Source organism: Diabrotica virgifera, chromosome 6 (assembly GCF_917563875.1).
Source record: "Diabrotica virgifera virgifera chromosome 6, PGI_DIABVI_V3a".
Taxonomy (NCBI): domain Eukaryota; kingdom Metazoa; phylum Arthropoda; class Insecta; order Coleoptera; family Chrysomelidae; genus Diabrotica; species Diabrotica virgifera.
The window spans coordinates 102,227,411-102,242,895 of NC_065448.1; the positions used below are offsets into that span (position 1 = coordinate 102,227,411).

The 15,485-nt window shown below is 31.1% G+C and overlaps 1 protein-coding gene across 2 annotated transcripts; it reads left to right on the forward strand.

Moving 5' to 3' along the window:
* The first annotated feature begins 2,511 nt into the window (after positions 1-2,511).
* On the forward strand, positions 2,512-7,348 carry LOC126885900 (uncharacterized). Of its 2 annotated transcripts, none has more exons than XM_050652692.1 (2): positions 2,512-3,498; positions 6,997-7,348. In XM_050652692.1, the coding sequence occupies exons 1-2, from the start codon at positions 3,222-3,224 to the stop codon at positions 7,248-7,250; spliced, it is 531 nt and encodes a 176-aa protein (XP_050508649.1). In that variant the 5' UTR covers positions 2,512-3,221; the 3' UTR covers positions 7,251-7,348. The 2 variants fall into 2 exon arrangements, with proteins under 2 accessions (XP_050508649.1, XP_050508650.1); XM_050652693.1 differs by having other exon boundaries at positions 2,512-3,483.
* Positions 7,349-15,485: the final 8,137 nt, after the last annotated feature.

Below are 15,485 nucleotides of genomic sequence, written 5' to 3' on the forward strand. Positions count from 1 at the left end.
AACAAAAATAAACCTTTATTAAACACTTTCAAAAAGTTAAAATGAATTTTTTTCGAAAAGTGCTCCGTTTTTGGGTTATTTCACATTGAAATATTAGATTTGGAATTTGACGAAGAAGAACCTAATTTCATTAGCTGCAACTCTGCTTCTACTGGGTCTACAGACCTCATGTATACACCATTTTTTTCAATTTTTGATTAGCTATATTTTTGTTATAAATATTTTTTTCGCTAAAATATTTACTTTTTGAGTTATCTCCGAAAAACAGTCCAAAAACATATTTTATTTTGTTAAACAGGAACATATTAACTCGCAAATAACTCGAAAAGTATTGACTTAATGAAAAAATTCTATAGAACAAAAGTTGTTTAGAATAAGTCATTTTATCCAATTCTGGTCTTATTTTGAATGTATTTTTTCACCTTCGAGAGGGGGGTACTCCCCTCAATTTTTGTAAAATGGAGGGGATGTAGAATTGTAAACTTTTTCTAATGTAATAAGAGACTATTTCAACTACCTATTCCCAAATTTTCGTCCTTCCTTTATTTTTTTGGGGGTCAAATTGTTCTTTGATCGGGCTATTGTAGATTTTTTGTTCACTACTTTGGCAACTTGAGGCTGGCAACTCGGGGCTTACCATTGAGCTGTTGTCTTCCACTCTTAAAATTTTCTACAATATTTTTTGACAGTTAAATACGCAAAACATGCGTTTCTATACACTACTCGCATTCGCATATGAATTATTAATGGTTGTAGACCTACAGCACACTAAAATTGAACGACCGCTCGTTTATTGTTGTACTACTAAGAAGACGTATAATATAATATACTATAATAAAAAAGCAATACGACCAGTAGTGATGTATGGGAGCTTACCGTAGACGATAACAAAGGCAATCGAAGACAGACAAAGGCAAACGAACAGGCAACGTGTTTGGGAAAGAAAAATCCTAAGAAAGATTTTTAGGCCTTTGCTTGATGAAGAAATAGGACGTCACAAGGCGATCAATCTAAACTTTAATAGGGTGGATATTCTAATATACGTTGTAGCCCGATCAGGGAACAAAATATTTTACGGAAACCTCCAAAAAAATAAAGGAAGGACGAAAATTTGGGAATAGGTAGTTGAAATTGTCTATTATTATATAATAAAAAGTTTACAATTCTACATACCCTCAATTTTATACAAATTGGAAAATACGGGGTGAAAAATATTTTCTCGGGGGTGAAAAAATACATTCAAAATAAGACCAGAATTGGATAAAATGACTAATTCTAAGCAACTTTTGTTCTATAGAGTTTTTTTACTAAGTCAATACTTTTCGAGTTATTAGCGAGTGAATGTTCAATTTTAACAAAAAAAAAACATGTTTTTGAACGGTTTTTCGGAGATAACTCAAAAAGTAGGTAAAAAAATGGCGAAAATCACCCCCTAATTAGCTTCTCAAATAAAATTAATCGTTACCGCTACACAAGTTACTTTACTTATGCATAGTTTATATTATCTATAAGTTTCATTGGTTCAAAGTGCTCAGTTTTGAAAAAAAAAATGGGTTAAAATAAAGGATTTTTTTTTAATTTTGACAAAAATCGGAATTGTTTATGGAATTAACTTAAAAAATATTAGTAATACTAAAATTCTCAAAGAGTAGTAAAATGCACGTTTTGCTTTTGTGAATATTTCTGAATTTTTGTTTTCTTCTTAGACAAAAATTGGTTACGCCATGACTGTTCAAAATTTGCCTAAATTCGTGATTAGTTACTCGTTCAAGCCATTTTAACTACAGCTTTTTCAAAAAGAAGCACTTTGAACCGATGAAACTTACAGATCGTATAAATAATACATAGACAAAATAACTTGTGAAGTGGTAATGATAAAATTTATTTGTGATACTAATTAAGGGGTGATTTTCGCGATTTTTTCACCAAAAAATAAAAGGGAACAAAAATATTTTGAGCGTAACTAACTTACTCTTAATGTTATAAGTTTTTCTAGGAAACAAAAATAAACCTTTATAAAACACTTACAAAAAGTTAAAATGATTTTTTTTCGAAAAGTGCTCCGTTTTTGGGTTATTTCACATTGAAATATTAGATTTGGAATTTGACGAAGAGGAACCTAATTTCATTAGCTGCAACTCTGCTTCTACTGGGTCTACAGACCTCAAGTATACACCATTTTTTTCAATTTTTTATTAGCTATATTTTTGTTATGAATATTTTTTTCGCTAAAATACTTACTTTTTGAGTTATCTCCGAAAAACAGTCCAAAAACATGTTTTATTTTGTTAAACAGGAACATATTAACTCGCAAATAACTCGAAAAGTATTGACTTAATGAAAAAATTCTATAGAACAAAAGTTGCTTAGAATAAGTCATTTTATCCAATTCTGGACTTATTTCGAATGTATTTTTTTTCACCTTCGAGAGGGGGCTATTCCCCTCAATGTTTGTAAAATGGAGGGGATGTAAAATTGTAAACTTTTTCTAATATAATAAGAGACTGTAACGTTACAAACGTCACATCTTTGATATTTTATTTTTAAATAATTATTTTACCTTATTTCCTTTAATATTTCATTAATAATTATCTTCTTCTAATTGGTTTACCCATTTTCCCCTTTAAAAATCGGTTGGCGCTCTCTTCTATTACCCTCTTTTATTATCTTCTATTTAATATATCTCTTTCATTTAAATCATCATACTGAACATACCTCGTATATTCATACTCTCCAAATATCTGTATTTTCAATACGGAACATGCCGCTACTTCATAGTACTTGGTTGTCATTTTAAACGTCGTTTTCAATGACAGTGTCACTTCATCGACTTGACCCCCTACTCCCTGACATACACTGGAAGGGAAAAATTAATCCTTAAAAAGGCATGTAATTCGAAAAATAAATCATTTCTATTTCAACAAATCATCTTCCTCTTGGGGTGAGCTACAAATAGTTTTTTTAATAATTTCTTACAGTGATTATATTTCTCCGTCTAACAGTTTTTCTAATTGTTTTTTATCTAACCTAACTTCCAATGTCAGACCATGTGTTCTGATATTTTAGTTTCAAATATAATTATCTTTTAATTTACATGTATGCACGTTTAGTAATCAGAATTTTAACTATTCTCATCTAAATTTCATTTGATTTATTCTTGTCATCTGCTACTCTTTCTGACGATTAGAACGGCAGATGGCACACGTTGGTTTTTCTTCTTGATGATTGATATGTGTCTCTATTTTATAGTTTTTTGGAAAGAAACCACTTTTCTCCCTCCGGGAGTTTCAACAACCCTCAAATCGCCGGCGATACAACAACGAGGACCATGTCATCAGGGCTGCAACCACATAACCAAGACTGCAACGACCAACATCCGTAGGCCTGGTGGAATACAACACCTACAACCCCAGAGCCCGTTGCAGAACCAGCAGCAATACCATACGACATCAAGAAGATACCTTCAGCTACCAAAAGCCATAAGTATAATCCAGAATTGTTAGTTTTTGGCAAGAATTTAAATACATTTGTTAATGCAATTTACTAAGTCATTTTATTTATTATATCTTTATGAACAATAAACATGATTAGTTAAAAACTATGTTTTGTTTGCTTCCATTCCAATTTTCATAGTTCATATCTGAGGTTAGGACAAGACGAACACACACCTGAGTGACTGAGCTAAGCTAAGGGTGTAACGATGGCTATCTTGGTTAGTTGAGGTAATATTTTCGAATATTGTTTCAATTAGCTGGGGTAGTCCATCGCTTACTCGTTACACTGGCGCCGCAACGTTTCTCATGTGTGAGCTTACTCGTTACACTGGCGCACCAACGCACTTGTCTTATCCGAGGAATCGAGCTGTGAGTGTGTGGTTTGGTAGCAGACAACAAGCATTAATAAATACTATTTTCTTATATTTCATTTTTATATTCAATTTTTGCAGTAAATCTATATATATTATCTATTTTGGTACTTTTTGACTACCTTTTTGACTAATTTTTATATATTTTCACATGTTATGGGTCAAAAAGTATTACCAGTTTCAATAATTTAATTATATATTTCAGCATAATTGATTTAAAATACATTTACAGTTGCAAATATTGGTATTTTTAACATTTTGATACTTTTTACCTACTTTTTTTGGCTAATTTTTATGTTAGAACCTTGATAGTAATGTCCACATGGTGTTTTTTCTGTTTTTTCAATTTAACCAGTTTTTTTTGGTAGTTCTTCTTTAATTACTTTCTTATTTTATTGTAACTTTCCAAAACCCAAGAGGATTTTTCCATTTATTGTCATATTTTCTGTACTTTTTATACGTACTATTTCTTCTGCGTTCTTTTCATAGGTACTTCTGTGTACTCTAAAGTGCATTTAAATCTTGTTTTATTACTTATTTTCAATTACTTTTTACTTATTCTTACATTTCCTAGTTGTTTTCATATATTTATTACCAATTTTATACAACTACCAAAAATTTTGTTGTTTCCGTCGAACTTTTTGTTCGGATGGTATACACTACTTTACTTGTATAGTAAAGACTAGGACAATTTTCAAGTTCTTTTCTTTCATTAAGGTATTTTATTCTTATTCTTCTTCTTTACGTATTCAGAATATTAATTTAAATCATTCTTCTTCTTCTTCTTCTTCTTGTGTTGGATCTCAAACAAAATTTTTTGTTCGTAAAGCATGATATTTTACATTTTTCAATTTTTTGCATTATTGCACTTATATTAATTATGATAAACATTATATTTAACATCTTTTTATTTAACAATGCCCTATTTATCTATATATTATTGTTTTATTATTTTATTTTGGGTGTTGTACTGATTTTTGATACAGATTAGCATGAAAGCCTCATCCGGCACTTATAAGTTGTGTATGGCTTATATATAGCTGCATAGACACCTAGTGTTTTTTTTCCTAGGGTACATATAAGTTATCCATAGGGTTGGGCCAGATCTATTGAGTCTGAGTTCCGTTTTTTTGGTCTTAATGACTGTTGATATACAGTTTAATGCTGTATATTATTTTTAGGATGATGTCTTTTATAAATTTTTTCTTTTGGAGTTCAAACAATTCTATGCATATCTACTTTTAGAAATCTGGTGTAGAATTGTGGCGCTTTGAAGTATGATTGTAGTTTAGCTACTAGCATTTGTTATTTTCCATCTTTGCAAATCATATTTATGCATTTTTATACATATATTTTGTTCTTTAGTGTAGATCCCTGGTATGCATTTGATGGAAGTAGCATTTGCATTATGTATCATTATCTCTCTCTCTCTTTATTAACTTATTGGTTAAGTCTTTTAGGACTGGTTTTATGCAGTTTTTTCAAACCCTTTGGTGTAGAACCTTGTCTTATTTGGCTTTCCATATAGTTGGTACTTATTTTTTTTAATGGTTTATCTATAGTTGCACTTGCATTTCTTTTTATCATATTATACTTATGTTATCTTTATCTACTTATATGCTTTTACTCACCTTATCATATTGATTATTATATTATTACCTTACTTTAGGTACTTGTTATCCGAGTACTTGTTATTTTGTTCGAGATTCAGTTGTTGTTAGTAGCTCCAATAGCTATTTATTTATTTTATATAGGATGTGATATCCCTTATATTTACTTAAATTTGGTTATATGCCTTTTATTTTATATAAATACCAGAATATTTGCAATGCAATTCATTTTTATTATGTCTACATTATTTGACTATAGTTACTTACTTACTTTTGGATTATTAATTAAATTTGATTATTACTTACACTTTATACGATAAGTCTTTATAATTTTGAATTAATTTCATACTTTTTTAAAGTACATTTATTTTTTTTACCCAGAGATAGATATTCTCTGATGTCATTTATTTATAATAAATATTTTATAGTGTGATGAATGCTACAATTCATTGGGTAATATTTTTATTTTCCCCAGAGTAACATCTGAAAATTATTTTGGTACTTTAAAATTTTTTATGATTAATAATTTAAATTAACTATATACATTGACTTAATAATTACTTTATTATGAGTATTTATTTTTGATTTGTTTTGAACGATTACTACTGCATATATTTATTTCTAGTTAGAACTATGTCTTCTTATTTTCTTTGAGAAAAATTTCTCACCTGTCTTCGAAATTTTTCTGATGAGTGGAGGGAGTGTGTAACATTCCTGTTTTCTGTGAGAAAAATTTCTCACGTGTGTTCAAAATTTTTCTGATGGGTGAGAGGAGTGTGTAACGTTACAAACGTCACATATTTGATATTTTATTTTTAAATAATTATTTTACCTTATTTCCTTTAATATTTCATTAATAATTATCTTCTTCTAATTGGTTTACCCATTTTCCCCTTTAAAAATCGGTTGGCGCTCTCTTTTATTACCCTCTTTTATTATCTTCTATTTAATATATCTCTTTCATTTAAATCATCATACTGAACATACCTCGTATATTCATACTCTCCAAATATCTGTATTTTCAATACGGAACATGCCGCTACTTCATAGTACTTGGTTGTCATTTTAAACGTCGTTTTCAATGACAGTGTCACTTCATCGACTTGACCCCCTACTCCCTGACATACACTGGAAGGGAAAAATTAATCCTTAAAAAGGCATGTAATTCGAAAAATAAATCATTTCTATTTCAACAAATCATCTTCCTCTTGGGGTGAGCTACAAATAGTTTTTTTAATAATTTCTTACAGTGATTATATTTCTCCGTCTAACAGTTTTTCTAATTGTTTTTTATCTAACCTAACTTCCAATGTCAGACCATGTGTTCTGATATTTTAGTTTCAAATATAATTATCTTTTAATTTACATGTATGCACGTTTAGTAATCAGAATTTTAACTATTCTCATCTAAATTTCATTTGATTTATTCTTGTCGTCTGCTACTCTTTCTGACGATTAGAACGGCAGATGGCACACGTTGGTTTTTCTTCTTGATGATTGATATGTGTCTCTATTTTATAGTTTTTTGGAAAGAAACCACTTTTCTCCCTCCGGGAGTTTCAACAACCCTCAAATCGCCGGCGATACAACAACGAGGACCATGTCATCAGGGCTGCAACCACATAACCAAGACTGCAACGACCAACATCCGTAGGCCTGGTGGAATACAACACCTACAACCCCAGAGCCCGTTGCAGAACCAGCAGCAATACCATACGACATCAAGAAGATACCATCAGCTACCAAAAGCCATAAGTATAATCCAGAATTGTTAGTTTTTGGCAAGAATTTAAATACATTTGTTAATGCAATTTACTAAGTCATTTTATTTATTATATCTTTATGAACAATAAACATGATTAGTTAAAAACTATGTTTTGTTTGCTTCCATTCCAATTTTCATAGTTCATATCTGAGGTTAGGACAAGACGAACACACACCTGAGTGACTGAGCTAAGCTAAGGGTGTAACGATGGCTATCTTGGTTAGTTGAGGTAATATTTTCGAATATTGTTTCAATTAGCTGGGGTAGTCCATCGCTTTTTCGTTACAAGACAATTTCAACTACCTACCTATTCCCAAATTTTCGTCCTTCCTTTATTTTTTTGGGGGTCAAATTGTTCTTTGATCGGGCTATTGTAGATTTTTTGTTCACTACTTTGGCAACTTGAGGCTGGCAACTCGGAGCTTACCATTGATATTCTGTCTTCCACTCTTAAAATTTTCTACAACATTTTTTTACAGTTTGATACGCAAACCATGCGTTTCTATATACTACTCGCATTCGCATACGAATTAATGGTTGCAGACCTACAGCACACTAAAATTGAATGACCAATCGTTTATTTTTGTACTATTAACAGTATGTACAAAGATAAAACTATATAAAACAGTAATATGACCCGTAGTGATGTATGGGAGCGAACCGTAGACGATAACAAAGACAATCGGAGACAGACAAAGGCAAACGAACATGCAACCTGTTTGGGAAAGAAAAATCCTAAGAAAGATTTTTAGGCCTTTGCTTGATGAAGAAACAGGACAATATAGAATAAGGACTAACAAAGAGCTGGAAGGACTACACCCAGACGCCAACATAATAAAAGAAATAAAGTCTCCAGAAAACGCCAATGGGTACAACACCTCAGAAGACATTGTAACGAAAGAACAGTGAGGCCGGTATGGGAGAAAGTCCTAACTGGAAGAATACAACGTTGACGTCCTCAACTCCGGTGTCGAGATAATAATATAGTAGGAGACCTCAAAGCTATTATAGGTGTGGAGAACTGGATGGAGGCAGCTCAAGACAGAGAAGTGGTGGAAGCATTTTATCGAGGCGGCTGAAACCCACGAAGAGTTGCTACGCCACGGAGTAAGCAAGTCTTCTTCTTTAAGTGCCCTCTCCCAATCTTAGGTTGGATATCATTATCACTATCTTTACTCAATCTACCTCTGCTCTAAAGAGTTCTATAGAACTGCATTTAAATCAGGCCCTTAAATTCTTCAATAATGACACTCTCCTTCTTAGGAGAATGTTACAGATATTTTAACTTTCTTATTTTTATTGTGTTCATTATTTTGGTACTTTTTTCCCGTTTCTCGCGATGCTTCCATGTTCGTTTCCTTCTGTGTCCATTCTATTCTAACCATCACTCTGTGACACCACATTTCAAATGACTGTAGCTTACTTATGTAAGTTCTTGCTTCAACAGAGCATATTTTATGTGTTCAGCTTTCAAGTCCATATTCAAGTATCGAGAACACGTACCATCTCAAAGCTCTTACTCTCAGTTCTAATTTTAATAGGGGAGTGCAATTAGAACGAAAATATGCATTGTTTCGGAAAAATTCAAACAAGTTTATATTTTTCTAAAACTTTTTTTGTTAGTTTATAATAATATATTATGTTAAAGTAAAAAGTTTTACTCGCGGATTTGGCCGCTAATTGTTTGTTAATTGTTTAAACAATTATAATTGTTTTGTATTAATAATTTTAAAATTTCGTTAAATCCATCATTTTACTTAGATCAAATATGTTTCTATTTTGTTTTTGATTATACTGAATCCCAATATGGCATTGCAATTTGAAAATTCTTATACAGAAGATCTTATACAGTATGTCTGCGTAGCTCGGAACCACATGGAAAAACTTTTTTATTATCAATTTTACGAAAAAAAGTTATTCTTCATAAAATGCTCTAGATAGTCAAAAATCTAAAACTCAACCATCAGATATCAAATTTTATCAATTTTATACGCGTTATGTCAAAAATATGAATTTCGTTAAAGAGTAAAGTAACTTTATATTTCAGAATATCAAAAAATGTTATTATGAAAAGTTTGAAATTAAAAACTATGTTTAAATATACAATTATATTATTCTAATCGAAAATTTTTTTTCAATTTTTTCTCAAATAACGGATACTCATCATCATTTTATTACAATTATGATAACTCTTTTATTATAACTTTTACGAAAAAAAGTTATTTTTCATAAAATGATCTCCCTGATCTAAAATCTAAGATACAACCACCAGATATTAAACCTTTTTAATTTTATACGAGGTATGCAAAAAATATTAATTTTTCTTAAGAGTCAACTGCCTTTATTATTCACAATATTTTAATTAGAAGGATGTAATTGAACACTCAAACAATTTTTTTAATTCCAAACAACTTTTCTTAATTAATAACAATTTTCGATATTGTGAAATTTAACGATAATTTACTCTTGAGTGAAATTCATATTTTTTGACATACCTCGTATAAAATTTATTGAATGTGATATTTGATGATTGCATCTTAGATTATATACGATGCAGAGTATTTTATAAAGAATAACTTTTTTTTCGTAAAACTGATAATAAAAAAGTTATCAATAGGTTCCATGTTACGCAGACATACTGTATGAGCTAAAAAAAATTTTTTGCTGAACATTTATTATTGTTGAAGGTTAATATTAAATGTATTTTAGGTAAGTTTTACAGAAAAAAGATTTTATATAAACATTTTTTTAGCTGGCAATTTTCGGTTTTTTATTACATTTTTGTTATCTTTCTTAATTTTCTCAAGAAGAAATAGTTCATTTCATTTTTAAAGTAAAATAATTCAGTGCGTTTTAAAGACTATATCCGAATATTTAAAAAATCATTTATAAAACTGTAATAGATCTGTTCAAACTTGAGCAATATCGTCTTAAAATGGTGGTAATTCTATAAAATTACGAAGATTTCCAAAATTACATTTTTTAAGACGTCATATCATTTGAATTAAATTTTTTTAATTTTTTTCGAATACATCATTTAGTACGATACTTAAAAGGTAAGTTGTGCAAAATTGAGGGTTTTATAAGAAAAATTGTATTAGTTACACATTTTTAAATCATTTTTAAACAAAATTCATGTAAGGCTCATTTTCCGCCCCCACCGTACTTATGCCCATACATTTTATTTATTTTTATTATAACCATAATATAGCTTAATTATTCTTCTTTTAGGTTCAATTTGTAAAATTTCATTTGATCCATTAGTTAAAGAATTACATTAAAATAACTCAACCGTGCACTTCGCCGTACGCTAGTTTACAGTGCGCCAATGTTTGTGAGAAGGGTGACTTTAGCGTTATAAATAAAAAATTATAGAAGATACAGATTTAATTTTAGAAAATTCTTTATATAAGGTTTTTTTTTGTAAAATTTTCTGAATTTTTCAACGGTCAAGTCAGTTTTGTTCTGAAATTTATATTTTCGGAGTTATTTAAAAAAACATCAAACTTCGTAGTTCATTTGTTTATTAAAAAATGAAGCACCAACTTCTCGAGTAGAAATTTTTGATATGTTGTTTATTAAACATTTCTTAATGAAATGACAAAAAGTTCCATCTTGTTTAATTTTTTCCGAAGTGAAAATCTATATGGACTCCCTTATAAGGTCTTTGTTCCAAAGAATTGTTTTCATTTTTACAAACGCATTTCTTGCTATTTCTATTCTGATCCTTATTTCTGTTGTTTGGTCATTTTTCTCTGAAATCCAGGTTTCAGGTTCCAGTAAGTAAGCACGTTTATTTTATTTGGCAAATTGTAAACAAGGAAAGCCATTTACAAGTCAGATTACTTAAAATCATAGTCAAACACAAAATGATAAGAACTGATCCATGTGACGTTAAGAAACATAACTAACTAACATTGCAGAACGTCAGTTGCGTCATTGGAATTGCTTCCAATGCAAACCTGACCAAAGATGCAATTAAATACGCTATAAAATATGTAAACTATTGGAATCCTCTTATTAACCAACGTTTTTTTAATCTCAATGAAACTCTTAATTAATAAACCTATTAGAAATTTTCACTGAAACTGTTTTGACTTGCAGAAACATAACTGTTTAACCTATTTTACTGACAAGAGCGTATGGAGTTTTGACGATAAAATTGAATTGAAAACACTTTAATTGACGCATAGCAATTACCATTTTCAATTTATCCAGTTGGGTAAATACAGCAAATGTACTGGTTAGGGTTTTGTCAATAACAAGAACTAATGGCAAAAAATTATAATTGAACTGTGTTAATAACATAAAAGCCTTTCAAGTGGGTACTTGATGGAATAATATTTGTTTTCTGATTTCATACCAGCATTGTTTCCGCTAACTGCAATTTTAGCACTGAAAGTGATTTATGCATAAAAACATAGAATGTAGGTTTATAAAATAAGTTTTTCTATTTCTTAAAATTTAAAATTAATATAATCGTTTGAGTATTTATTATCTGTTGATTTTCTTCTTCGTCTTTAGCTGCTGTGTCCGTATTCAGAGGTTGGCCGTCATCATGTTTAGAATTTTTTGAAACCTTTCTTTATCGTCTGTTGTGCGAAATAATTCTTTACTTGGAACCACACCATTTTTTAATAATGTATATATATATATATATTATATCGGTTTTATAGCGTTCTACGCCTTTACGTTCCTAATCGCCACTCCTTTCTATTGTGGCAGTTTTCCTCTCTTAGTTTTCTTTCAGACATCGCCTTGGAGATGACCTTTATCCATGTAGTTGCTGGTCTTCCTCGTTTTCGTTTTTCTGTGGGGTCCATTCTAACACTTTTTTGGGATTCTCCTTTCGTCCAGTCGTCTTACCTGTCTTACTTGTCTACTGTTCCAGTTTCAGGTTCTCCGTTTCTTCCCGTCCTACGCATAGATATTGTGTTATTTTGGTATTCACCTCCAGGCCCCATTTTCTATATTCCTCTATTAGTTTCCTTGCCATATATTCCAGATCTTCCTTGTTCTGTGAAATTACAATTTGGTCATCTGCATAGTGCAGCATATAGAGTATCGCATCTCCTCTCGGTAGTCCCATTCCATTGCACTTCTTCTTTCATTGTCTAAGGTATTCATCCATATATATATTGAATAATACTGGCGATATACAGCATCCTTGCCTTAGGCCTTTAGTGGCCAGGAAACCTTTTGATATTATATTTCTGCTTTTCATTTTGGATGTCGAGTTTCTATATAGTTCTTTGAGTGCCTGTATAATAGATACATTTATGTTGGTCTTTTCTAGTACTTCCCATAGTCTATTAATGGGGACCGTGTCATATGCCCTCGTTAGATCTACCATGAGTAAATGCAACTCTTGGGCTCTTGACAACCTTTTTTCTATTACTTGAGTTATAGAAAAAATGTTGTCTATTGTGGATCTACCTGTCCTAAAGCCGCTTTGTTCCTCAGATTCGTAGGGATGGTAATCTTCACATATTAGATCTTTTAGAATTCTTCCGTACAGTCGACTTAGTGTACTAGTTACGGTACTACCTCTGTAGTTATTTGGATCTTGTTTATTACCTTTCTTATTTATAGATGTTATCCAACCTTTTTTCCATGTCTGTGGTGCCGGTTCTCCATTTAAAATTCCGTCCATTAATGTTGTTATTATTTTATCTAATTTATCAGTACCATTTTTAAGTAGTTCTGTAGGTATTCCTTCCGGCCTTGGGGCGCGGCCGTTTTTTAATAAGGATGTTGCTTTTTTGGTCTGTTCTTCGTTTATATGAATTGGCTGTCCTGTGACCTTGACTATATTGTGTGATGTGGTCCTGTATTCTGGTCTGTTTTCTACCAAAAGTGATTTGTAATGTTCTTTCCATTTCGTTGTTGTTATTGGGTTTATTTTTATTGGGTTTCTTCCATTTTGTTGGTTCTTACTTTCTTTATAAATCTCTTGGCTTCTCTATATTTTCTCCCTCTGATGTATGTGTCCAACTCCTGACATTTGTCTTCCCATTTTTGATTTTTAGCGTTTATGACTTCGGTTTTGAATTTGTCACGTGCTTGCCGATATTCACTTTTTTTTTATTCTCGTTTTCTCTGTCATTTAGCCATTTATGGTATACTTCCTGTTAATATTTTTTCATTTCTTCTAATAATGTGCAGCCATGAAAGTTTCTTTCGACGAATCGATCTCTTTCCCTCAACTTTTCCTTTATTATATAGCAAAGTAGATGGTATTTAGGTCCTCTAATAATATGGCCGAAGCATTGTGTTTTTCTACACTTTGATGTTTACGAGAAGACTTTCTGGTGTCATCATCTTATAAATATCTTCATTGAACATATCATGCAAAACCCACGATATTCTTAGGATCCGTCGATATTCCGTCCAATTCCAATGTCTCAAATTTGTTTAGCGTTGTAGTTTTTATTGTCCATGTCTCACAACCATATATATTATAAATGTGGTTGTGAGAACGATTGTGGTTGTACTATAGAATAGACCACACATAACATTTTAAGACGTTCTTGCGAATATGCTTCAGCACCTTTTTGTTAGGTGGCCTACATAAAACTGGTTTCTTCTTCTTATTGCGCCATCTCCTTTCGACAGTTGGCGATCCAAATGGACACTGTAGCTTTGGAAACTGCTGCACAAAAAATTTCTGCGGATGAGCAGTTAAACCATCTTCTTAGATCCTTCAGCCACCAGTTCTGGCGTCTTCCTACTGATCTTCTGCTCTGCTCTTTACCTTCTAATACGATTTAAAGTACATAATATCTATCCCCTCTATGGACCAGGTATTGCATTTTTATATCTTGGATTATTCTTAGTAATTCTTTTTGTTTGTTTATGCGCCGAAGTACCTCATTGTTAGAAACTTTTTGTACCCATGTAATTCTCACCATCCGTCTGTATACAGTGAGGACGTTTGAGTTGGTATAAATTCATTATCTCGAGAATGAGCGAATTGGGAAAAATAATGAGACAGGTCGATTTTAATTTTTAAATTATGACTTTTTGGCATATATATAATACTAGTTACGTCATCCATCTGAGCGTGATGACGTAATCGATAATTTTTTTAAATGAGGGCGGGGGTCATGTGATAGCTCATTTGAAAGGTTATTTAATTCTCTATTCAGTAATATACACGTTAACATAACAGGGGGTCCAAAAAAATTATTTTAATTAAATTAATTTAGACAAAAAGAAGAATATATTATGTAATTTGTTTAATTCAAAATACATTTTAGTGCTGTCAGAAAACAGAAGGAAATGTTTATTTTACAAAAATATTGTTTTCGCTTAAACTCAATGTTAAATCTGCAACCCACTTCGTTCTTAGCAGTTTGAACATTGAATTTAAGCGAAAAGCAACGTTTATTTGTGAAATAAACGTTTTTATCTGTTTTCTGACAGCAGTAAAATGTATTTTGAAATAAATAAATTGCTTACATTCTTCTTGTTGTGTCAATTAATTTAATCAAAAAAAAAATATTTTTTGGCCACCCTGTATAAATAATTATGTTATTGTTTATATTATTGAATGGAAAATTTGATAACCTTTCAAATTAGCTATCACACGACCCCTACTCTCATTTAAAAAAATCATCGATTACGTCATCACGCCCGTATGGATGACGTCACTAGTATGACATATATGCCAAAAATTCATAATTTAAAAATAAAAATCGAACTGCCTCAGAATTTTTTTATAAATTTACCCATTCTCGAGATAATGGATTTATTCCCACTCAAGCGTCCTCACTGTATATTATACATCTCAAAGGCACCTATTCTCTTTTCTGTTTCAGAGGCCATTGTCCAAATTCCACAGCCATATCGCAAGACAGAAAGCACATAACAGCTGATCATTCGAATTCTGAGCTCCAGACCAAGGTCTGATCTTATAAAAAATGTTTTCGTGTTCATGAGTGTTTTCTTCGCTTGTTCAATTCTTGATAGGATTTCTTTTTTTTTTAATTACACTGGCAATTGACATTTGCTCCCAAATATTTTATGGACGTTACCTGCTCTATTATTTGTCCGTTGGCATACAAATGTACGTTGGCAGCCGTAAAAGCTATAAGGGATACTTTGAATCTTGTTGATACCTCTTTATTAGTGTCACCATTTACATTTAACCAGCTGCCAAGATATTTAAAATTATTTACATCTTCTAAATTATCTCCATTCCGAGGAAGCAAATCTTGATATATATTAGTATTTAACTAGCTAC